The following is a 25,385-nucleotide window of genomic DNA, read 5'->3' as shown; positions in this document are numbered from 1 at the left end:
AATGACTGATCTACAGCTACGAAGGGGCTTTACGGGATAATGACAAGTTAAGAAGCCTACATCAGTAGGAAATATAACGAAGTTTACAGTATGAGCCGCCGCCGTATAGCTTGGATTTAATTGAAGCGAGGCAGAGGTGGGAAATCATACAAAGTGTAGAGGCGCTCGTTGATGGTAATGATCGTATATAGCTCAGCATGGCAGTTAGTACTGCATTTTGCTTTCCAAGATGCACATATTATAACCACGTTTCCATTAGCAAAAGACATGTTGTTTAATCTATAAACGATATTGTATGCATCAGCAATGTGCCATTATTACGATATGGAGTGCTTGCAAAATACACAGCTCAAGCTGAGATTATGCTGCTCTCAAGGTGCTCTCTAGAGATGGGATCACGGCAAACCTATCGAACGATGCTGTCAACAACCAATGCCATCTGATGCGGATTAAAATTTGCTAAAAAAGCAATGCTGATCATGTACACACTTCTTCGATAATAAACTATTTTCTTCGCATTCTTTCTTCAAATATAAACTACATGTTTCTTGCTTCAGCATACCAGATTGACCTGTAGCTAGCTTCACAACTGACAGGTCCTGGAGACAAGCAGCCAATCCCCTGCGTCACAATAGCATCGTTTTCGTGACTCTTTTGCTTCTTGACGGCGCGAAATGCTGGTCAATTTGTATTTCCAACCCTTGAATCGGGGCTATCCCCGTCTTTTTAGAGAATATATTTTATACATCCTTTGCTTTTCTTACCCCCCTCCCTTTAATACAAGAATTTGTTCAATATGGTAAATATACACAAATTGAATGAAAAGCTGGAGCATCCAAAAGCACTTGAACGTCATTTGCTTGCGCTCCCAAATGTCATGATTTTTTTTTGCAATGTGTCAAATGTGTTACCATGAATCTAACATTTCCAATTTTTAATAGCTTCGTTTCTCTTCCAAGTTAATGACCTCAACCTCTGTCGCTGCCAGACAATCAGCTCGGTAAGCAATCCAAACAGCAACATCGTTATACAATAGAGCATCTACTGATCGTCCTTCAATTAGCATGTCAAGCGCTGTCCCTGTCTGTGCCAGACGTTGGTATAGTGCTGAACCCCTCCCTACCCCTGGTTCAGCTGCCGCTGCCGACCCTAAAATCACTGCTATTGTTGATCAAATCGAAGGCTTAACATTATTGCAAACCTCTGAACTTGTATCACAATTAAAGGTAAATGTTTTATTTAATCACAAGGAGCTAGTGAGGGAAATTTAGAAAAGCGAGAGAGATTATTTTCAGTGGATATACCTGGAGTTTGGACGTAGAGTGAAAAAGAGTTGGATGTTAATCTTGATGTGTCACCTTGTAGACTCGTTTGAACATTCAAGATATCGCAATGCCCGTTGCCATGCCCAGTGGTGGTGCTGCCCCTGCTGCTGCTGCCGTTGAGGAAGAGAAGCCTGCCGAGAAGACCGAATTCAGCATCAAGATTGACAAGGTTGATGCCGCCTCAAAAGCAAAGGTTATCCGTGAAGTAAAGAACTTGGCTGGTTTGAACTTGGTTGAAGCCAAGAAGTTTGTTGAAAGCGTACCCAAGGTTCTCAAGGAGAACGTACCCAAGGAAGAGGCTGAGAAGCTAAAGAAGGCTCTTGAAGCTCTCGGTGCCACTGTCTTATTGGAATAGATTTCTTTTGCTACAATGTTTTATTATAAAAAGGAAAAAAAAAAGTTAGATATTATAAATACAAACCACAGTTTAACAAAAAAAAAAGATGCTTGCTCTCTCATTCTTTCGTAAATATCAAGAGTTCCATGGTACATACAACGAACAAAAAAAAAAAAAAAAAAAAAAACGAATAAAGGTTTTGAAGTTGAATCAAATTCTGGATCACCAAGCATGTTGCATATTGCTTTATTTTTCCGTGAGCATTTTTGTATTAGGCAATCGATTGTCAGATCAGGCATGCTCCTACATGACAGATCATGTTAAAATCACTGCAGTTTTAGGATTGCACAACCTGATGTAGCAGTAAATGGCCGTATCATGATGGACAGTGGAATTGAAACACAGTTCTTTCTCAATATCCCAAAATTGATTAATCTCCCCCTTCTTCAGTAACTTTGTGGATGCTTACACTCGCTATTGCTTTTTTTTTCTTTCTTATATTCACTTTCTACACTGCTATATACCTTCTGCATCCAATCACCATATACCAAACAATATCAAATCATTATGCTAGCAGATGCTTACGGTATTTATTATACACTCCTGGACAAGATATCGTTTTCTAACGCCCTTTTCTATTTGAATCACATGAAATAAAACAGACTTTTTACTGAAATTGCTTCTAGTTGGTGATTCTGGTGCTGGAAAGTAAGTAGGATTTACATTCTTCATATATATGCTTTATTCACATATAGCCAGGTCTTGCTTGTTACATCATTTCTTAGAAAACCAATGTACGTTGAAATCACATTTACCACGATTTACAGAGGTTGTTCATGGCAAATAATAGTTAAAAAGGATTCAGTCAACACAATTGGAATGGAATTTGGCACTCGCATTATACACATTGCAGATAAAAGCATAAAGCTCCAAATCTGGGATACAGCCGGACAAGTAATATGCTCATGATGGAAGACATTTGAGATCCAAATCAACTCATTTCTCGGCAACAATTAGGAACGATTTAGATCGTTAACGAAGAGCTACTTTCGAGGTGCGGCTGGAGCGCTTGTGGTGTATGATATTTGCAAGTACGTAGCGAATTGGTACAAGCATGTGATGTATAGGCGTTTAATGAGATATTATTATAGTCGAGATACATATTTAGGCGTGCGATCATGGTTGACGGATGTTCGAGCATTAGCAAATCCAGAGCTTGTTATTATACTGGTTGGAAACAAAAACGATAAAGACGAAAGGGAAGTGTCGTATCTGGAGGCCAGTCGATTTGCTCAGGAACATGGTAATGTCATAATTATGATTTCATTACAAATATATGCATCTAATTAGCACAATTAAACAAATAGAAATGATGTTTTTGGAAGCTAGTGCATTATCTGGAGATGGTGTGGAAGAGATGTTTTTCAAGTGCGCGAGGTCGATTTTGAGCAAAATTGAGACAGGGCAAATTGATCCAGAAAGAAGCGGAAGTGGAGTGCAGTTTGGTGATTCAAGCTTAAGGAGAATGACTCAACGAACCAGAACAAGGAAGAAGGAGCGATCATGCTGCTTTTAATCTCCATATTTATCTATCCATATACTCTACAAAAATATATTTACCACCAGTATACAATCTTAACTAATTGGCCATGGTAGACATGATGGTAGTTTATATGTAAGCATTGAGAGTAATTCTACATTATTGTGTACGTTTGCACAATGATACCTATATACATATTAGATTGGATGGTTTGATAGCAGCTACCTAATGGTTGCTATGGCGACAGAGGATGCAGATCCAACCCTATAAGTTAAATCTTCAGAATTATAAAGATTTACTTGAAATGTTACTGTCGAAATAATATACGATATTTATCTGATATCACATCTGAAATGGCTATGAAAGCGAGCTACTTGCTCTAAGTTGTGAGAAACATCTGGAGTATGGTATGATGAATAGGTCTTCATACACTAATATTCAACTTTTGTTTCGCTCAAATGTATTATTCTTTTCAATAGAACCATTGTTCCCGGTCCATAGAAGTAAGTTTACACAGAAGAATTAGAATGCGCATTGATTGCTATCACTTTTCATAAGTATGGTACAAGCGGTATTCAAGCAAGCTCTGCTTTTCAAATATTTTGAGAATATTCCAAGGGAGAGCATGTATTGAATCTGTATCAACTTACCTGTAATAATATTCATTGCGTGGGCCCAAGAATTGCCTATCGCTTGAGACTTTACTCAAAGTTGTAGCATCAGTTCTAGTGGATCTAAAGCACCCAATAAGCCTTCTTCCGCCGAACTGTCGAAAAACGTTCGTTCGAGACTAAATTTTGCTACAGTTGCGCATATAAAGGGCTTTCTATGCGCTACCACTACTATTAGTCATACCACGCCCTAAATATATTTTATAGACCTGAGCACCACAAAAATGTTTAACGTGGAGTTAATACAGAAATAACGTATTTTTGCCATTGTAAAATACTCCAATTTAGGGTCAAAAAACCAAAGGAAGCATCGTAGACGACCAAATAAAGATTCGGTTCATAGAGCAAACAAAGGTGAGCAAAATTCAATTAATAAAGAAGTCGGTTTGAGTTGACAGTTGATTAAAAAATAGCGTTCAAACACTGTTTTTGTTTTGTATTGGTTGACCTTTTAATCAATTTAATCGTGGAATAACGAAGCGCTAACAAATCTAGTAGTGATAATAAAATAATCAAATCATAAAACAGAAAAAGACATTTCAACTGCTTAGACCTGTTTAAAATAACAAAGGAAATACAGTTTGAACTGAACATGTATTGTTATTCCAAGATTGAATGAGGATCAAAACTAGTGCAGATATCAAAGGTATTTATAGTTATTTGACAGTGCCGCAGCAATAGGACCTTGATCTTGAATGCGGGATAATTGTATAAGCCTTGAACCAGTTAACGAGAATGTGCTGCTAACCTGACGAGGATCTCCTTCAATCCGAGCAAGTTGTTATATTCAAGTTTGCATAATATCATTGACGCCCAAGGCTTCAAATGACTGTAACCGTGCATTTCAAAACGAAAGATTTGCGCTCTAGAGTTAGAATAAACGCTTCTATCTGTGGAATTTGAGGCTTTATAGACTAAAGTTCACGGAAATAAAGAATGAAAAAAAAAAAAGTAAAGTCAACTTGATAAAGGTATGTTTTATTATCAAACTGACAAGTGTCAGGTAAACTGAAGTATCTCTACTGGCCAGGTAGATGATCCTTCTTATATACTACAACAATGGATAAAAGTTCTATTAATTAGATTGACAAATAAGTCAACTCAGATCAACTAATGTCTAATCATGCTAAAAGACAACTCCAGCAAGCTAATCGTGATTTAGCTCTGTCTGGATGAATAATTAGACTCTCATCCGAAGTATCCTGATCTATCCTTTCTATAAGGATAATTAATATCGATCTAGTAGTATGTATCCGATAGGTACAGTCTACTTAGTCTATATCAACAATAGTACATATCTGAGTGTATATCGCTGAGCATACATCTTTAGCATGTATCTGGATATATGGCATGTCTATAGCATATCATATGCATGTCTATAGCATGTCTCATATATAGTAAGTACAAGTCTGTAGTACATAAAGTATCTGTAGCTAGTATCATGGATATAAGCATGTGTCTTATAGCGTGGATCATAAAGTGCACATCTGAAGCAACAAGCTCATATTGCATTAATCTTGGTGCCTATCCAGATATGGTAAACATCCGTAGTCAATGTCGGAATACAAGTATAAGTCTATAGCGTCATCCATGATGTCCGTGGTGCCATCTATAGTCTATATCTTATATAGTATGAATCTTATAGTACTAGCGTATCTGAAGTTCATATCTTATAGTATAAATCGATATCGTACATCTAATCCAGTATACATACAGTTTATATCTAAATCTGGTAACTGGATGAACTGTTGGAATGCAGATCATAGTGGATGTATTCCACATTATCACTTAGGAATTGAGTTTCATACACTGCAAAATACCAGGATCGTCGAAAAAAACTGTAATTTAAGTATGCTTCTGGAAACACAACCTACTACACCTTATTTTTAGGTCAAAATCCGTTCATATCTAGCCAATTTCAAGCGCGAATAACTCTTGCCGCAAAGCGTTTTGAGCGCTTGGAATAGCACCAAACGACTCCTCTTGATTGCGCTTTACTTACTGATACTTTATCACAGATTTTTTTGGGTAATTGCAAATCCATGAAAATCCTCGTTTTTTCATGATTACTAGCAAGGAAAAGTTCTTGAAAAACAAACGATCGCGTTTTTCACCCCAAAAATGAAGACTTTTACTATTGTAATGAAATAGCCACCCAAACGCAACTTAATTGAAAACCAAAGTTCATCAAATAGCACTCATTCAAATTCATGCTATTTGGATCTATTAATGAAAGCGCTCAAATGTACATCAAAAACCCATTTAAAAATACTAAAGTAAAGATACACGCTTATATCGCACATCGTGTGAATGAATCACTCCTGATCACAGTGTATTCAATCACACCCATGATGGTCGTAATAAGTGATGGTATCTTTATCCAAATAGAATTAAATCAATAACAAGCATATTCAAATATGACAACTATGCCCTGCTGCCATAGTTGCACAATATCCCAGATAAAGGATTCCATGCTTCAATAACAAACATCGCACTTTAAACCATCAAGGTTACATTAAATCATGCTATGACGATAGCTCACCCAAGCCCATCAAGGTTACTCAAATCGACCCTTATGGCCAGTGCTCCTGCATTGATTACCACTTTAAATAAAACATCAACAACATTTGCCAGATATCGCAATAGCAGCACCTATTGCTCTCTATCATCACTAATCCTACAAGCCAGATGCAAATGTATAAATACTCTTCTTTTTTTTTTTACTCAATTCCAGGATCTTCAGTTCATTTTATACACAAAATAAAATACAGTTGATTTCTATTGTATTTTACCTTTGCTTTATTTTTTTTTTTGTGAAATCTATTTAAACCTGATTTCACTGCAACTATGATATATATTAAATCAAATTGACCGTAAAGATGAAATGCAACATTGGATACTCTTTCTATGAGGCTTTCATATGCTAAATTTTAATATATTCACAGAAAATCAATTTTCATATTTTTAAAAATTGCTCATTATTTTTGGTCTGAAAGCTAAAAGTAATTAGCACCATTCAATGCGGCTTCTTTAGTCCTCTAGAGATGTATTAGAAAGTTGGGTGTAACGACGACAGTTTTCATAGTCAAATTTAGCAAAAACGTTTAAAGGATGTGAGATCAAGTCAAGTTTGAACATGAAAATACCACTGCACAATTTCAAATTAAATTGCCGCAATTACTGCTGCTACGGTACAAAACTGAGACTAAATCGACTGGCCGTGACGTCGGATAGGGCGCTCTCTCATTCTTTCATACCCCTCGTTTATTCTCCTTTTTGCAAAACGCGTTTTAGTATCAAACCATGGTGGATTTGGAGACCATTTGATTGATAATAACACTCTAGCTTTCGATAACTCTGTCTTGTACTCTTAAGAGTACTTGATACTCCTTCTTTGAAGTGGAATATGTTACGTACCATTCGATAACAAGCATTGGAAGGCGTAGAATTAACACTAATTCAGTTTGTTTATTAGGTTTTAATAATTTCTTGCTTGTTTGAGTGAGTGCTGCTGCCATTCCTTCTCTGTCTTCTCTGCTGCCTGCTTCTTTGGTTTATCATGTCTAGTGATTGCTTCTTTGGCTTTTGTCTGGTCTCTGCTGGTGGCGTTCGTTTCTCGGTTTGTCTATGGTACTGGTGTTGCTGCTGCTGTTGCTAATATGGTCTCTCCAGGTCTACTGTCTTTGGTGCATGCTCGTTCTCTGGTCTATATTCAGTGATTGTATATCCTCTGGTCGTTCTGTGATGGAGATAAGTGGTAAATAGCTTCTTTGGTCTTTGTCTGGTCTCTGCTGATGGCGCTTGTTCTTTAGTTTGTCTATGGTGCTGGTGTTGCTGCTGCTGCTGCTGCTGCTAAAATGGTCTCTCCCGGTCTACTGTATTTGTTGTATGCTTGTTCTATGGTCTATCTCCGGTGATTGCCTATACTCTTCTGGTCTATATGTGGCTATAGTAAGTGGTAAGTATCTTCTTTTTTCTGGTTGCAATGATATGAAACTTCTTTGAACGCTTATATTATTGCTTCCTTTCTCGTGATAATGCATTCATGATGTTTGCCTTGTTGCGCTTTCTTCTTCTTCTTTTTCTTTTGTTGGTGGTGTTTTCTCTGTAGCTTTACATGAAGCAACATTAGTCATTATGTTGTATCGCGAACTTATAATACCACTGTTGCTTTTGCAGTTGTGCGTATTTGTATCATTTTGCTTTACATCCGACTATTACTACCATGCGCGTTGCTCATGTATGCATTTTTCTTGCAACAGCAACGAGCTTTTTTGAACATCTTTGGTGTTGTATTTGTTACGCTTTTCTTTGACTCGCTTCATGTGAGTGCCTCTTTTTTTTTGCCTACATACCACTATACTCTTATAGTAGTATGTTCTTTTCTTCATTCTTTTATTATTTTTATGTTTCTTTGAAGCATACCTTTTTTACGTTGTGTGAATGTGCCTATCCCTGAAGCTCAACAAGTCTTTATCCGAGGCTAGGAGGTGGATAGGCTGCCTCCACTTGGTTATCGCTACTTACTTTAGTGATGATTGAGGGTCTCAATGTCTGAATTTAAAGCTAGGTGGTGTAAGTAAGGCATACTCTAGCACCTGAGGGAAATTTGATGATAGCATCTGCTATACTGCTGTATAGCGGAGCTTAAAATTTTGCCTCACATCAAAACAGAGGGAAACCCTCGCAAATTTTTTTTAGGTCAGCGGGGTTTTCAAGCAATCTGATTGGCTAAGAGGTTGGAACAACGAAGGGTTACAACTGGTTAATCTCCTATTGATCTGTCATGTATTATAATTTTGTATTTGTAATAAAAATGTATCCAAATATTGATACAATTTAAATCCTTCATTATTCAATAGTAAAATAATGTGCTATGATTGAATCCATCATCCGTTAAACAGTTCTATGTGAGGAATACTTGTTTTAAGCCTATCATGTTTGATGTATCATTTATAAACCGGATATCCAAATGCGTAGAAACAATCAGTTCAAGCACAGATCACATCAGATCATAAACTTTGACATGAAACAAGATTCAGGTACGATCCGTATCATGGCATGTTCAGGATAATAATAGATCCAATCTATAGTCTTATCACCCAAATCAACCCATCTAATACCTTATCCTTATATCAAACCCCTCAATTCGAATAGTATTATATAAACCCTCTTATTTCCAATGTAATTGTTAAGCACAAAGAATAAAAGGATTATTATTTGTAGCTTATAAAAAATGTTCGATATTATAAAAACAAGAAAAGACTTATTTGAATAAGATCAGACACAAAAACTAAAGATTTATTGATGAAGACAAGAGTTATTCTATTTATACTAAGTTCTGAATGCCAAAGTAGCAATTTATCTTGTACAACGCTTATCACATCTGGTGAACCTCAGTATTTAGATAGCTGAGATGCACTTCACTTATCATAGCTTGTCCATGTTGTTGCACAACACAGACATATCTACCCATCAAGAATACCTTAATCTTTATAGACAGTTGTAGCCCTTCTGGCACAACAGTAATAAACGATATTCTTTACCTGATTAATTTCATATTCTTTTTTATAAATAATTTATTTCTGATAAACCAGTATTTAACTACAATAGTCTTTGTCAATTTTATTGATTACATTTATAACATCTAACTGCTATGTTGATTCAGGTAAAGGAAAAAAAGATACAGCAGAGGAGAAACAAGGCAAAAAAGCGGATGCCAGAAAAACAAGAGCAGAACAGGCTTCTTCATCATCTGGGCCTGTTTGCAAGTCCTGTGGCCAACCTGGTCATACTACTGCTGCCTCTCGTTTATGTCCCAACCATGAATACACTATCAAAGAAAGACGGCTTATGGCTTTCCCTACTTCTTTTCAATTGTATGCCGTATCTCTGACGCTCAAATTATTCATTAGGCAAGATAAAGGGAATCCAAACAAACTATTAGGATATCAAGAGAGAATAATTGTATAGTCTTCATTTTTACGAGAGGTTGTTTACAAAGCACAGCTTCTAGTTAACTATTATATATCTAGTAATGCAAACAACAATATCGAGTATCTATCAAATGGTATATTTGAAAAGAACTTCTGGTACAGAGTTTGTAGATTAATCTGTGGGAATACTAACATTCAAGAACTACAAAACGTTTATCCAAGACTTCCTGGCATTCAAGCAGCCTATAACCGTTTACAAGCGTTAGACAATGTCAATCTATCTTTCAGTTGAAAACCGGGGTCTAGCAGGATATGGCCAAATTGTTTCGTCTGCTTGTGATACTATAGTTACTGCCTACAGCAACTTCTACGTTGAAAACTATGAAACGTATATTGGAAACTATTTTATATACAGACTGAAGCAGGAGTATACTGTAAGTATTTATATGGACACTAATTTATATAACTATTTTACTCATGTATTCTATTTATAAGGAACTTACAATGCCATTGGTCAATAAGATTGTATATGGTTATGCCCTAGAGGATGAAGTCTTAGAGAACGATACAAGGTCAAATATGCCAGAGGATTTTATTACAGAAAATGTCCTTGACAGCGCACCAAATCTACAAGCATTTTTAAACGATATTATTCAGCCAGTTAGGAACAGTGCACATCGACTCCCACTTTCAAGAGAAGAAGTGACCAAAAACCCGTTCATTGCTCCATCAGTAATGAGTTACATTCTCCAGTTTTACGAGCAGGTCAACATACAGTTGCAGAAGAATGCACAACCAGCAACAACAGAACAACCATCAGCGCAAACGGGTGAGTTGGTCCGCCCTCAGCCAGCACAAATACGACATCCCAGGAGGCCTCGCCTGTTTTCTTTGTTTCCCACCAGCCCTAGCTTTAAATGATAATTCATAAAGGTCGATGGTCAAAATTTGTCAACTCTTTTTCCCGATAAGTGGCTCCAAAAAGAAGAAAACGAAGCAAATTTTGCATTTAGTACACGCTGCTTTTTCGATTCTTTTGATTTTACCAAGCTGAAAATTAGAAGGTAAGTCTTGAAAAAAAAACCCCCTAATTAAGGCTATTATTAATTTTTATTACAATAGTTTGGTAGAATTACAAGAGTTGCCCAGACAGAAAGGGCGTATGTTTTTAAACAGTATATACATTGATGGGTATACCTGTAGAATTTCTTTCGCAAGGAGAGTCTCAGAAGTTCTTGATGAAGACAAAGTAAATCTTGATGTGGAATACATCCACTATGATCTGCATTCCGACAGTTCATCCAGTTACCAGATTTAGATATAAACTGTATGTACGCTGGATTAGATGTACGATATCGATTTATACTACTATGAGAAGATATGAACTTCAGATACGCTAGTACTATAAGATTCATACTATATAAGATATAGGCTATCACTACGGCCCAACTGATGTTCTCATGAGAACATCGATGTGCTCATATGAGAATTTATTTGATGTTCTCAAATGAGCACATCGATGTTCCCGAAAGGTGAAAAATGCTCTCATATGGGAACATCGGCGTTCCTAAGGATCTATTATAAGTCGGCCGATGTTCTTATGAGAACATCCGAAATGTTCCCATGTGAGCACATCCATATTCTTACATGAGCACATCGATTTTCAAAAATTTGAAAAAAGAATGATCCAAACGGGGTCGAACACACAACCTATCGGTTGTGGATCTGACGTTCTTTCCACTAAACTACTCGAATATCTTATTGAAATATATTTTTTACTTTAGTAAGTAGTTATTAGGTAATTTTAAATTGCCATTTTCTCGTGCAATTTATCATACGTTTAGTAATTTTATGAATCTTACAGATAATAAAAGTCTCTCTGTTGCCTGCAATATTATAGTTTAGCTATTAAACCATTTTATTCATGTGGAAAACTATACCTTCTCAAATGAGAACATCAATGTGCTCATGAGAACATCGATGTTCCCAAAAGAGCACATCCATGTTCTGTGAGAACATCAGTTGTGCCGTAGTGTATAGATGGCACCACGGACATGGATGGCACTATAGACTTATACTTGTATTCCGACATTGACTACGGATGTTTACCATATCTGGATAGGCACCAAGATTAATGCAATATGAGCTTGTTGCTTCAGATGTGCACTTTATGATCCACGCTATAAGACACATGCTTATATCCGTGATACTAGCTACAGATACTTTATGTACTACAGACTTGTACTACTATATATGAGACATGCTATAGACCTGTATACAATATGCTATAAACATGCCATATATCCAGATACATGCTAAAGATGTATGCTCAGCGATATACACTCAGATATGTACTATTGTTGATATAGACTAAGTAGACTGTACCTATCGGATACATGCTACTAGATCGATATTAATTATCCTTATAGAAAGGATAGATCAGGGTACTTCGGATGAGAGTCTAATTATTCATCCAGACAGAGCTAAATCATGATTAGCTTGCTGGAGTTGTCTTTTAGCATGATTAGACATTAGTTGATCTGAGTTGACTTATTTGTCAATCTAATTAATAGAACTTTTATCCATTGTTATAGTATATAAGAAAGATCATCTACCTGGCCAGTAGAGATACTTCAGTTTACCTGACACTTGTCAGTTTGATAATAAAACATACCTTTATCAGCAAGTTGACTTTATTGTTTTTTATTCTTTTTTTTCGTGAATTTTAGTCTTATAAAGTCGCAAATTCCAAAACATTTGGTACCTAAAAACTCTCACACAATGATGGATACAACGTAGAGCTATCGTATGGCTTTTGTTCTGTGCGAATCTGGTGAGTATTTGTCGAGATATCGCCAAAAAAGGGTATCATGCAAAATCATTAGTTTTTCTTCAAAATCTGCCTGTGATAGCAAGCAAAAAATCTGGTGACCTTTTTTTGGTCAGGACAGTATTGTCAATATTTCATGATAGAGTTATGCCAGAGCTTCAGGCAATAGCTCATTCGATAGGAGATTTCTTGGTCTACAATGGTTAGTAATGCTTAACAAAATGTTTTAATGACGGATACTGATTAATCTTTAGAAAACAGTGAAAAAGTTCCAAAATTTAACTTATCAGATATTAGCTGAACAATGTACAGCAAACACTTAATATAAATACCATTGTATTTTCCTTTGAATTCTTTACAAGTTCCATATAAGTTTGAAGGGGCGGTTACTATCAAGAAACGCGTAATTTTAAGGTCGACAGATTTCGGAATCCCATGGATCATCATTCAGAGCAATAGGAATTGAATCTCCGTTTAGCCTTGGCATGTGTAAACCACACATGTATGTATTTGACCAAGCATTTTAAAAATCGGAGCGTACGAAAAAGGCCATATTAACTTGTTGATTTCAAGTTATCAATAGATACTTGACATGTTGAAGAATCTTGCTTTTAAGATTAGATAGTTGTAGCTTGCTTTATTTAAGAATAATAACTTTTCCAATTTAAAGTATGTATATTCCCTCGCTTTAAAATAGCAATAGGGGGCTACGTTGGCAGTTATTTAGTAGTTGCTTGCCTTGGAAACATATCGAAAAATTGAAGAAGAATCAGCCTGTTTGCACGCAATAGTTCAGAAAACTGTTAAAAGTGATACCATTCGATGCGCATTTGTATTTTTTACAAGCTGGCCAGGAGGAAAAAACAATGGTGGTTGCTATTGAAAATGACGCATTTGAACGGTTGAAAGGTCCAGGTACGTGCATCATGTTGGTGTCAAGCCAGTAAACGCTTGTGGATCTCACACTGAGTCAATGATAGCTCGAGAATGTTGGGCACCAAAATATGTGGCTGACGCTGATCTTATAACGAGCTATATTCTCCCTAACAAGTTGCTACTTTCAAGTTATTGACGGATGATACTAGAAATATTGTGGCGTCATGCTTTTAAAACTATATAGCTTTTTCCCGACCGCCTCACAAACTAGACCCATTCCAGTATAAGTTTCCAACCAAACATATTTCGAGCCACATCATCCAAAGAAAAGAATTACTTTCTAGAATCTATCTGGACAAGAAGATACCAGCTTTGTAATCAGAATAATGTCGAAATTTGCTGGTTTGCAAAAAAAAAAAAAAAAAAAAAAAAAAAAATTAAAAAAATACTTAAAGTTGGGATTCTGCTGCGACTGTAGGTTTGTGCAAGACTAGACAAGTTTATTAAGGGTATATTTTCGGTATTTATCAAAACTAATAAATTGGTATGAATTATGCAAATCACTGGACGTTGAATACAGATTTCTCAGGTACAATTTGGAATCCAGAGTCTTTCAGGTTAGTAATGCCATCCTTCGCTAACTCAAACATCAAAAAGTAGACAGCTCCTGAGGGCCCTGCTTTCAAGAGGCCAGGCACAATACCTTTATATAGTCCAAGCACGCCTTCGGTGTATACTATTTTACGCATACATCCGATCACTGTGTTTTGTTGAGCATAGCTGGGAATAGTTGAAACAACGTACTCCATCAAATGAGGACCTTGCACTTGTAATCGCTTTCGAACAACGTCTAATGGAAACACGCCCGTCTTGCTAATGATTCCAGCAAGGGACCCACATATCATATCGTCTGTTCGTTTGTGGTTTTCCGAAATGATGTGTTTATCCTAGTAAGCAGAGACAGCAAGTTAGTATACATCATCGTCATTCTTACGATGTTTATTCTTTTTGAGCCCAAATATATACAAGCATGCAATACCTTGAGAGTTTGTGTAATGGCGCATAGTCCTTCATAACTGAAAAACATAAGGCCCATGTAAGGCATGATTTGAGTAATGGAAGGCCATAAACCACGGTAGAATCCACGGAGCCCTTCCTTTTCAAAAATATCCGATATAGCATGCGCAATGCTATTGTAAACCTAGTAAAAAGCCGAATTAGTATGCCGATTTACCAAATCATCATCATCAATTTTGCTTTGTACCTTGTTTGTGCCTTGCATTGCAAATCGCGTACGAAGAAGATCAAAGGGGTATGTCGTCGCAGTGGCAAAGCTGCCAGCAAGCATTCCTGAAATGAAAGGCTTGATGGAAGGTGAGATTTGGTTTTGCTAGGAGAAAATCAATTCTGTGGTTCATAGCATCTGGGGTATCCATGTTTGTATTTACTGTTTTTAAGAATGAATCCAAATAGTAGTAGGCGTAAAATTGCGATGCACCATAGGTGACATAAAGCCATTCTGCAGCGACATTCCCTTTAAAAAGGCCCTGAAAGCCAATTAATTTCATGATTTAATGTTTAGCAAATCGAAAGTCCCTTACCCTGACGCCTTCTTCAGCGATGATGGTTCTGAACGCTTGAGCAATGCCTGAATACTTAACGCTGCCTCTACCGTGGTTGGTAAATATCCGCTTTAGTGTATAGGGTTCTGGCTGCACTTGAAGTCGAATCTTTACCACATCCAGTGGTGAAATGGCCATTCTATCAAGCCATCATCAGTAATTGAAGTCTATGACATTGGTGAAAACGGGCTGTTACCTGGTTGTTAGGCCAGCAAAGCCACCACATAATGCTGTCTCATTCGCATTTAGCTTTGAAGAGGTAATGTATGAAGGCATTTGATATGTTTCTTGATCAGATGTATAAAACAGTGGATAAAAAAAAAAGCCAAATACACGAAATAAAAAAGAAATGGGTAAATGAAGTATAAAAGATTGGGTAAGGAACCACTTAAAATGCACTAATGCTCGACACTAACAATAAGCCATATTGCCATTATTTGTGATTGTGTATCATTTCTTTTCTCCTGAAAAAGGTTGTTGAAATGTCTCAAATGTCATTGTTCATAACGTGACAAATGTCTGCTCAAGATGTTGCTGTTTTCCAACACTTTAACATGCCATGTCTTCAAGCCAAATCCTTTATTTTTCCACGCTTGAAGCCAATCAAATGGCTACCATGATGGCAGGGAATCGCTATGTGACTCCCTAGGACAGCTTCCATAGACAGAGATTGGACAGGCGGACCTTGTCCCTTCTCGTTCTACCCCCCTACCTTGTTTTATTTTTCCTTTTTGCTCCTTCATCGTACACAGTGCAAAAGTTAGAAACGATGGCTACTACTTTTCGCCAAGGGTTTAGTATGTTATCTGATCCTTTTAGAACGACTGATTATCTAACCGAACATTCGTAGACAAGGTCTATTTACCCAACATTGTATTCAAATTAGTGAGAGCACCCAATCTCCAACCTAACCAAGTTGCTTTCCGTGTACCACCCAGCTGTAACAAGTTTGATATTCACTCTTATTTAACCAACATCTACGGCGTCAATGTCCAAGAAGTACGCACCATGAATTATGCAACTGTGCACAAGAAGGCACGAAATGGCAAAATGGAAGTTCAATCATCAGCTTATAAGAAGGCTATTGTCACTCTTGACGAAACCTTCCACTGGCCTAAGGAACCAGAGTGGTGTAAATTAGATCAGGAACAAGGTAAACTTGGTACAAAGGCTGCTGGTCGCAAATTGAAGGGATGGCGCTTCAGAGGAACCGAAGAGGAGAGAACTAAATTAAAGAAGGTGAATGATGAATTACAAGCAAGGATGGAGGCCGAACACAAGAAAAAGTAATCCACGATTTCAAATGTAAATAATATAATAAATATCTAGATTTTTCTTTATTCATACATATAATGCGGCTTTCGGTTGATTCCATCATCTCGATTTATCCATTTGGCAGATATGGCTGTCAAATTCATGATGGATTTCGTCTCAAGCCGAGCGAGGAATGAAACTTTTGTGTGTGCATTGGAAGAAAAGAAACCCCTAAATAACACAATTTACTCGGCCCTTCAGTTCCTTCTCGCTCTGCTGGTTCATCAAAGATGTCTAAAAAAGATGACTATTTTCAAGGCATTGCTACCACAAATTAGAGCTACTTGTTTCTTATATTAAGGGACCTAAGAATGCAGTCTTAAAGCTCTCAAGACAGTAACCCATTGGCAGTAAAGAGCAACAGATTGTTCATCAATGAATCACAAGTGCCATGTACATCACAGCCGAGTCAGTCGCGGTAATTACGGCAACGAAATTATCGGTCGCTGCCGCTTGAAGCTCTCTTATTTCTACACTTGATAACGTAGCGAACTAATACAACACACCAACATTATGTTAATAAGAGCACGATGATGACTTTTTTTTTTTTTTTTTTTTTTTTTTTTGCAACATCTGATAAAGCAAGGTACCATTTGCAATCGTCGTGAGAATGGAGTGTAACCTGCGTTTGTTTCTATTAGTAACGCTTGTTTCAGACTCTTCTTTTTCGTTGCTCTCAAGAGAACTTTTCTATCAAAATCTTAATTAACAGAATGATACGATATTGTATACTAGATAATAATAATAGTTTTTTATTGGATTAAAGCATAAACAAGATTAGGATATATTCATAAGAAATTATTTACAAGGTTAAAGTATATACAAGATTAATTGGAGAATAAGGTTCTAAATGAGGGAAGTTTGCAATTGGAAATTGTAGTATGAGGTGATGTTAATAATGGAGGCATAAAAGCATCTCTAAGTGATGGTACCGTGATTTTATTCTTCTGTTCGGGAACCTTCATAACCACATCGCTATCAAAGCTGATGGATGGCTCTACAATCAAAGGCTGAGGGGATACACAAGGATCGGCTGTAGCAATTGAGCCAGGAGACGATGTCAGAGATGAGCATGTGGAGGCATCCGAGAGACGACGAGTATGAGTCAAGCTAGGAATGTAATCAAGTAACTGGGTCATTTTTTCCTTGTCTGTAACATCTTCCCTTGATACATGTACATTGTGATGCTTATCAAGATGACGAACAAGCTGACCCTTTCTCCAGAAGGACTTGAAGCAACCAGAAGCAAGGCAATGGTGGAGTACAGAAGACGATGAAACACGGCGCTCACGAGCCTTGCGTTGTTGATCTTGCATTTGAACAGGAGGAATCATATTTACATGAGGTGTATTCACAGCCGGCGCTAAGCGCAAGATTGAGCAATGTTTTTGTTGGCGCATGTAGTCTTCTTCATCAGGTAGCTTTGATGATTTTCTTCTGCGGCGCACTGTGATGGTGCACGGTGAATTATGGACTCGAATATGTCTTTGGAGCTCATCAGATCGAGCAAACTTCTTGTCGCAATGTTCAAATGTGCACTCATGTGGTCTTTCTCCAGTGTGTGTGCGGACATGGCGCACTTTATGCTCCAGGCGGAAGAAGGATTTGTCACAGAAATCACATTTGTATGGTCTGTCCTCATCGTTCATCATTTTGATTGATTTGAAAAAAGAGAGAGGGAATACAATTATCTGGGGTAGTGGTAATCTGAATCAAGCCTATTTATACTATTTTGCAAACTAGGCGAGAGAAAAACTGCAAAACTGGAAATAGACGGGAAATGTTTGATTACGAGATGGTTCCTTCCGTTCGTCAGGGATCAATTTCTCACAATATGATAATTCAATGCGGCAAAATTATTTCAAGTCTCTTTCTTTGCTTGCTCTTCAGCTTCTCTGACTTCTTGACACTCAAATGTAGAAATAGATGGCACATTACTGCGTTTCTCATGTTCCAAGAGAGAAAAATTAAGTGGAATGTTTCACCTCAACACTTGCCATCGAAAGATTGTTTGGCTTGAAATTTTATTTCATGCGGGATTCATAAAATTGTGAAAAAGCTTAGTGTATATTCCTTTGTTGATGAATTGCACCTGCTGACAGTTAAATACAAGAAACATCCCCTCTTCTCTTGCTGAATTCGGGAAGAAAGTTTTGTTTTCGCAGAGGGAAAAACGAAACAAAAGGCGGGGAAATGTAAATTTACCATATTAGGGCTCGTAGACATTGGTTGTTCTTTGTTCAATGTAGATCTAGCCATGGAATCCAGCATCTACACAGCGCACAACCGTACTATTAGAGACCCAAAGCACACTCGTTATAAAAAATCAGCGAAATCCCAACTGAACTATGTGTTTCTTGTATAACCCTTTTTTTCAATCAAGAAGACTCTTGTTGGTTCCATTTTTTAGGCTCGCTTTAAAACCTGGAAAAAAGCTTGAAAGCCAAATGGAATGAAATTCGCATGGAGTGATTGGTCAAGTTGGTTTTTAAGGTTCCTCAAATAGATGGGTCCCTTTTATTTCCTCATTTTGTTTGAGTTACAGAGCTTGACTGACTGAGAATCTAACTTACATAATATCCCTTGATGGTTGAACAGGGACCCAATCACTCATTATGTAAGATATTTTCCTGCTTCTAACCGCTCCAGTGGATATACCCTCCCCCATGTTGCTCTTTTCTTGTTTCTTCTATAACACCCTCTCAAAAACTTAAACCCGCTCTTCCGTTGGCTTTCGCAAATATACCAGCAAGTTTTTGAACCCTAAATATACTCACATAATGCTACCATGTTGGAAAAATTGCTTAGGTGTTGTATTTGGCAATGTTGTTGTTCAGAATCTTGCTCCTATACTTTTGAGGAAAGGTGCCCGCTCAAAATGGCATGATTTTCTGGGGTAATCCTGCATATCCCTTTAAACTAAAAAGAACATACTCGCTCTGGTAGTCTGCACTTCAAAATAGTATCCATCCGTTGGCACACAAACTAATTTAAATTGGAGCGATACCCGTCTCTTTCACATGCAGGACCCGCAAATACATTCCAGTATTCCACAGGGGGGTGGGGGTATTACGTGCAGTGTTTATGTCATCTTACATGATATTGATTATGGCATCATTCAGTTGCAAATAGTAACAGCTTTTTACCGGTTAGCGATGCTCTTGTTTGAGAGCAATTGTCTTTTATTTTGACATAATAGCAGCTATGTCTTTGAGCAAATCCAATGCTGAAATTGCTCTCTGTTTGTTGAATCAGGTACGATGTTGTGTGCACTATATCAAATACTTGATTTCCTTGGTCGATTCTCTTAAAACCGAAGAGCAACTTCCGTTTATGCAAGTCTTAAACATGAGATACTTTTTTAAATCATAATATGTACAAGTAAAGTATCAGTAAGCAACTGTTAAATGGGAGCAGTTGCTTGGAACCTCAGCATCGACAGCGGCAAATACGCAATGTACAGCGAGCACATTGCAGTTGACAAATATTGGACATAGTAGTTGCTGTAATATGGATATGTGCAGCCTTTAGAAATGTCTTTTATACTCATGAATAGGCTTGCTCTGAAGATTCAGTTAAAGAAATTTCATAGAATCAACCGCAACGTTATCAAAGCCCTCTACTCTAGTTCAATAGTGAGGGAGTTATCATAATAATCAATCTTCCAATGAGGATCCTGTTACTGAAACCTATCTTTTTGCTTTGAAGGGTACATATTGTGGTAGAACCGACTTGAATGTCTGTTTAGTTCGATCATCAAGGACATTCGACACATCATATGCAGGTTTGAAGAAGGCATCATGTATTTGCATATACGCTTCGATGGGCATTTTACAACGCTTGAATCAATCAAATTAGAATAAGCAACAAAGTACAGGAAATTGAGTTGGCCAAGCTAGATCACTCTTAATTCGCAACCCCCTACTTGAAAGCACCACGAACATCTATTGCTTTCATGAGAAAAGCATTATGGCCACTAGCCAAAATTGATTAAACTTCAGACAAATTTTATGCATCAGATTGGCTAAATTTTGTTTTTTTCGACTTGATTGAACTACTTTGCTATATTCGACTATAGAAACTGTGAAGATTATCCCATACCTTCTAATACAATCTAGGGGAGCTTTTCAAGACATATCCAATGGTGTCAATTAAAATAAATGTTTTGAATAAGATTATCGAGCAATTTTGTAAAATATGAGATGAGGCTTTTAGCGAAAACAGCCAGATTTTGCACAAAAAACCTCATAAAAGCAGTTTCATAGGTTGCTTTAGATGAGAGGAACATTTTAATCTAATATATGCCTTAGTAAAATCCTTCATTTTCAAGACGAAAAATGTGATTGTTTGATTTTCAAGAAAAACCATGAGGTACCCCTCATGCTTTTTGGTCGATTTTTGGTCGATTTTTGGTCTTGTTTTTTTGGGTCTTCAAAAAGTTGAGCAAAGGTGTCAGGAAGTTACTAGTACTCAAATACAATTGTTTGGCGTTATTCCGGTGGTTCAGAAAGGTCTACATGTTAAGATATGAAGGCTTGAAAGCCGTCAAATTTGGTTATATATTGCTTTATAGAGTTTATTTACACGGTATGAATCACATCTTTAGTAGCTGTAACTTATTGGAAGGGCAGTTCTGCAGCCTGTGCAGCTTCTAATTCGAACAGTAGGCATATTGATTTCGGTAAAGCTGGTTCATGCAAATTTTGATGCGATATATTGCTGGTAAGCTTATTAACAGTAGAAACGAAAACCCGAATTTGCTGCTTGAACACTATGGATTTACACCTTTGCTTGGCTATGGTAAAACCTATTAAGACTGATATTACCAAATGCTGAATTAGATGCAATCTCGCTGCGCTTGACAACGGTGTCGCCCGGCGGGCTGTCGCCGTAGACATTTCAGATCAGTAATAATAAAAATCTGCTATATAAGTAGATTTTAGACAATCAATTATTAATTTAGGGAATGAGAAATCGAATTTGCTGCTGAATACTATGGTTTTGAGCCTTCGCTTCGCTGCGATCAAGTCCTCATATAGATCAATGTTGCCAAGTATTGGATTAGATGCCTGATTACTATGGCTTTGCATTTTTGTTCCGCTACGGTAAAATTGCCCTATAAATCAATGCTACCCCATGTTGGATTAGATGCATTATCATGTTTTTGGTGGAGGGGCTAAACCCTTCCCCAAAACCCCCTCCCCATTGTCGGCTTCGCCAGTGGCTTTATTCACCTTTGCCCGGCTCTCAATACTACAAAATTTTGGAAGGATTACAGAAACAAACCATTACTAGTAACTAATGGTTCGACGGGGGGGCATTGACATGCAGCATATTATACATTTGCGGACCCATTGCTACTGATGAATTGTGTGCGCACAGTAGCAGACTAGCCAAGCAGCTGTTTAATGCTGAGTTGATGGGTAATTATCTATCTTGAGCAACTCAGGCTCACATTGATGCAGCACCTTGCCGTCTCTGTTATCTCTTATCATTGACTTGGATTTGAAGATACATAACAAGCTTCTGACTTGTTGAGCATCAAGCTCATTACCTTTATTTGGTCTGTTGCTTATTAGTGGATAGAATGCTGTCTACAATATACTTTGTTCCTTGGTAAACCCCTTTTTGCATCAACGAGTGGATAAATGCATCATTCACCTTGTCCAATACCCCATTTGCGTCTTTTGCTATCACTACAATTCGATTCAGTATGCCTTCACTTACACATTACCATCAATTGCTTACCTGCTGGCAGTGCCACTGCCTCCATGGTTAAATCAGGCTTCACATCGTTCGTAATATTGGCATCTAGTTTTTCTCTGTCCGTATGTGTCTCTACTAGCTTCCAGGACAATAGCAGGTTGATGCCGCAATTGCTTTAAATATAGCTACATCAATACATGTTTAAATCATAGCCCATGACAACACTTACGCAGCGCCCTCAAATTGAAGCTTGTGCTGTGAAAGCATGATTACATTCACTGGGGTATCTTTATAATGGTCCATCAATAGGTTGAAAATCTCTTTTCTGCTGTTTTCCAGCTTGGCATAGTGCACTAATAATCGGAAGAAGCCTAGCAAGTGACACTCGTTCTTGATTCTACATGCTCCCAGTCAGTTTCTATCTTCTCTGCTGTTGGCCTACTGCGCTTACTTTTGTAATGTACTTCCAACTGCCAATTGCATCTCTATGTCCACTTCAAAGTCCAGATTCGCAATGACCATGCTGGGCTCACGCACATCATACTTCACCTTGAATGGCAGATGATACGATGTACCGGACAAGGTGCAATGTCTAACTTCGCCTGTCCCTAACTCAATGTCATCCTCAAAGGTTTGTGTTGCGTGCTGCACAACAATGCCAGAATACTTGGTTTGCTTGGTTACTTGTTCATTTGTCAACGCTTCTCGACGCATTCGAGCATTTGGGCTTACAAAGTCACTGCCAAATATCAACTCATCCTCCTGATTCTCATTTTCCAAAAGCAGCATGTACTCACTGCAAAGCCGTCAATAGGAATAGACATTACAGAGGCAAACACGCTACTTACTAGACAGCATCCCAGTTGGGCTTGTCTTCTGTTGGGTGCGCTGGATCCTCCTCTTCTTCCTGGCCATTCTCGTCCTCTTCCTCATCATTGGAGTCCATGCCTTTGTCCACCTGCTGCTTCATCTCCTCATTCAGCAGTTTCTTTCGTAGCTTCTGTCTTTGCTTCCTCAATTTTGCTTCCTTCTCTTCTTGTTGTGCAACATATGCTGCTCTCTCCTCTGTAGTCATATTGGTAAGGCCAGCTTCCATGTCTCGCTCCTGTCTGCGTGCTCTCAACTTTTGCTCTCTTTCCTCAACACGGCTCTCCATTTGCAGCACTTTCTTGCTCAATCGCTCCAACTGGCTTTTCAATGTGGCTGTGTCATCCGAGTCGTAAAAGTCCATGAATCGCTATGAGATAAATGCATCAATGATCAAGATCTCTCTTGCAATGATGGCGCAATGCTTACTGCGTCTTGGTCCATTGGGCCCGATTCCGTGCTCTCCTTTGCTTGCATCAGACGTTCCTGGAAATTTGCGTTGTTTGGTCTGTCTTGGAAGAGAATACCATCATCACTATCGCTTGAAAAATCAGACATGATTTCAAGAGGTTCCTAAACAGGTTGTCCTTGATGGCCATCCTTTTGCAGGTCTATGTGACGGCCAGAAGAAGGCTTATTTAGGGCCAATCAAGAGTGCATCAATTCTCTTTTTTCACTCTTTTTTCACCAACACATATACACAACACCATGGATTTCCAGAATCGAGTAGGCAGCAAACACAGAGGTGGAGGTATGGCTAGTGCCTCAGAATCTAATGTGGACCGTCGTGAAAGACTTCGCAAGTTGGCCATGGAGACGATTGATATCAGCAAAGATCCCTATTTCATGAAGAACCATTTGGGCTCATACGAATGTAAACTGTGTTTGACATTACACACCAGCGAAGGATCCTATTTAGCACACACACAAGGTAAAAAGCATCAAACCAACTTGGCACGTCGTGCTGCCAAAGAAGCCAAGGAAGCCAACATCATTCAGCCTGCGGTGGGCCCTGCTAAACCACTGGTAGCTCCTCGCCGCAACATTATCAAGATTGGTAGACCTGGTTATCGAGTCACCAAAGTGAGAGATCCAGTTACTCGTCAATCAGGCCTATTATTCCAGATCCAGTATCCTCAGATTGCAGACGATGTCAAACCACGCCATCGATTCATGGGTGCGTATGAACAAAAAATCGAGCCTCCCAACAATGCCTATCAATACGTAGTCATCGCAGCAGAGCCTTACGAGTCTATTGCGTTCAAGATTCAAAGTCATAAAATCGATGAGACGCCAGGCAAATTTTGGACACATTGGGATCAGGATGCAAAGCAGTTTTCGCTGCAGTTCTTTTACAAGAATGAGAAGAATGGTATGTTTGAAGGCATGGCAGCATCATCAACAGCACCATCGCACATTGCTCCTCCCCCACCACCTGTAACCACTGTTTAAAATAAAGAAAAGGCATGTTTGATGTTTCAATTGTGTTTTATTGTATTCTACAGTGTTGTTATTTATGAACAGGATTAGAGACGTCTAGCCTTCTTGGGTCTACAGCCACCAAAAGGAATAGGTGTCGCATCTGTAATGCGCTTCACATTCCATGATGTACCGCTCACCAAAGCCTTGAATGCGGCATCACGACCGGGACCGAATCCTTTGAGCACAATATGGACATTGGGCACTTGCAAGTTCTTTACATCCATCTTTTCCAATAACTGTATAGCAGCTTGGTGGGCTGCTTCATATCCACTGCGAGCAGCCTTCTTGAATCCTGCTGAACCGCCTGAAGTGGTGACAAGAGGTGCACCGTTGGGGCGAGTCAATGTGATGATGGTGTTGTTGAAAGTGGCATTGATGTGAAGTTGATGAGGGCTTTGGTTCAAATTGTTTAAGGTGTGCGTAAAAGTGTTATTCAAGGCAAATAGGCTGGAAGTCTTTTTATCGTTCTTGCTGGTGTTGGCAGCAGCTTCACTCAGGATGGATGATGCATCATAGTCTTTTGAAACACCCAAGGCATTCAAAATTCCTTCCATTTGACCTGTAGGCTTCTCATCAGCTTTTTGTGGTGTAGTAGACGATGTCCAGCGTTGTTGTGAGACTTGGACACATGCACGGAGCTGTGTACAAGCTTTGGGAACTGTATGCTTAAGAGCCAACATGATGAAAATGAGAGAGAGAGTAGGAAAAAAAAAATGTGTCAAATTAGCCCCAGGGGGGTTTATTGAAAGGGTCAGCATGGCCCACTCTGATTTTATGAGGACTGGATTGGTTGGTATGGGTGCCAAAAAGTGACTCTATATCACTGCCATCAAAGCTGAGGAGATCACATCCACTGCCTTCGATTGAGCAGTAAGTTGA

General features: G+C 38.2%; 9 protein-coding genes across 9 annotated transcripts; 5 read left to right on the top strand and 4 right to left on the bottom strand.

The window, feature by feature from the left end:
• Positions 1 to 796: 796 nt before the first annotated feature.
• UBP1_3 (ubiquitin-specific protease ubp1) lies at positions 797 to 1,680 on the top strand (the record flags this gene model as incomplete). Its single annotated transcript, XM_064828318.1, has 4 exons — positions 797 to 799; positions 942 to 1,000; positions 1,064 to 1,226; positions 1,366 to 1,680. The coding sequence occupies 4 exons, from the start codon at positions 797 to 799 to the stop codon at positions 1,678 to 1,680; spliced, it is 540 nt and encodes a 179-aa protein (XP_064685520.1).
• A 549-nt stretch (positions 1,681 to 2,229) lies between these two features.
• Positions 2,230 to 3,238, top strand: RPL38_3 (60S ribosomal protein L38; the record flags this gene model as incomplete). The annotated part of the gene is made up of 7 exons (XM_064828317.1): positions 2,230 to 2,248; positions 2,325 to 2,370; positions 2,422 to 2,456; positions 2,513 to 2,616; positions 2,680 to 2,753; positions 2,814 to 2,965; positions 3,030 to 3,238. The coding sequence occupies 7 exons, from the start codon at positions 2,230 to 2,232 to the stop codon at positions 3,236 to 3,238; spliced, it is 639 nt and encodes a 212-aa protein (XP_064685519.1).
• Positions 3,239 to 10,078: 6,840 nt separating this feature from the next.
• Positions 10,079 to 10,730, top strand: ATC70_009076 (uncharacterized protein; the record flags this gene model as incomplete). The annotated part of the gene is made up of 2 exons (XM_064828316.1): positions 10,079 to 10,243; positions 10,305 to 10,730. 2 exons carry the CDS (start codon positions 10,079 to 10,081, stop codon positions 10,728 to 10,730), a joined length of 591 nt encoding a protein of 196 aa, XP_064685518.1.
• Positions 10,731 to 14,075: 3,345 nt separating this feature from the next.
• On the bottom strand, positions 14,076 to 15,413 carry ATC70_009075 (MFS domain-containing protein; the record flags this gene model as incomplete). Its single annotated transcript, XM_064828315.1, has 6 exons — positions 14,076 to 14,462; positions 14,555 to 14,716; positions 14,780 to 14,905; positions 14,964 to 15,062; positions 15,117 to 15,276; positions 15,334 to 15,413. 6 exons carry the CDS (start codon positions 15,411 to 15,413, stop codon positions 14,076 to 14,078), a joined length of 1,014 nt encoding a protein of 337 aa, XP_064685517.1.
• A 493-nt stretch (positions 15,414 to 15,906) lies between these two features.
• Positions 15,907 to 16,427, top strand: ATC70_009074 (uncharacterized protein; the record flags this gene model as incomplete). Its single annotated transcript, XM_064828314.1, has 2 exons — positions 15,907 to 15,934; positions 15,988 to 16,427. The coding sequence occupies 2 exons, from the start codon at positions 15,907 to 15,909 to the stop codon at positions 16,425 to 16,427; spliced, it is 468 nt and encodes a 155-aa protein (XP_064685516.1).
• Positions 16,428 to 17,278: 851 nt separating this feature from the next.
• On the bottom strand, positions 17,279 to 18,103 carry ATC70_009073 (uncharacterized protein; the record flags this gene model as incomplete). Its single annotated transcript, XM_064828313.1, has 1 exon — positions 17,279 to 18,103. The coding sequence occupies one exon, from the start codon at positions 18,101 to 18,103 to the stop codon at positions 17,279 to 17,281; it is 825 nt and encodes a 274-aa protein (XP_064685515.1).
• Positions 18,104 to 22,007: 3,904 nt separating this feature from the next.
• On the bottom strand, positions 22,008 to 23,582 carry ATC70_009072 (uncharacterized protein; the record flags this gene model as incomplete). Its single annotated transcript, XM_064828312.1, has 6 exons — positions 22,008 to 22,147; positions 22,200 to 22,330; positions 22,387 to 22,554; positions 22,609 to 22,953; positions 23,006 to 23,394; positions 23,454 to 23,582. 6 exons carry the CDS (start codon positions 23,580 to 23,582, stop codon positions 22,008 to 22,010), a joined length of 1,302 nt encoding a protein of 433 aa, XP_064685514.1.
• A 150-nt stretch (positions 23,583 to 23,732) lies between these two features.
• SWD1 (chromatin binding protein) lies at positions 23,733 to 24,476 on the top strand (the record flags this gene model as incomplete). The annotated part of the gene is made up of 1 exon (XM_064828311.1): positions 23,733 to 24,476. The coding sequence occupies one exon, from the start codon at positions 23,733 to 23,735 to the stop codon at positions 24,474 to 24,476; it is 744 nt and encodes a 247-aa protein (XP_064685513.1).
• Positions 24,477 to 24,550: 74 nt separating this feature from the next.
• ATC70_009070 (uncharacterized protein) lies at positions 24,551 to 25,186 on the bottom strand (the record flags this gene model as incomplete). The annotated part of the gene is made up of 1 exon (XM_064828310.1): positions 24,551 to 25,186. The coding sequence occupies one exon, from the start codon at positions 25,184 to 25,186 to the stop codon at positions 24,551 to 24,553; it is 636 nt and encodes a 211-aa protein (XP_064685512.1).
• Positions 25,187 to 25,385: the final 199 nt, after the last annotated feature.

This window comes from Mucor velutinosus (genome assembly GCF_035048745.1).
Source record: "Mucor velutinosus strain NIH1002 chromosome Unknown tig00001563, whole genome shotgun sequence".
Lineage (NCBI taxonomy): Eukaryota > Fungi > Mucoromycota > Mucoromycetes > Mucorales > Mucoraceae > Mucor > Mucor velutinosus.
The sequence above is the reverse complement of the archived record's forward strand: the minus strand, read 5'-3'. Positions and strand labels throughout refer to the sequence as shown.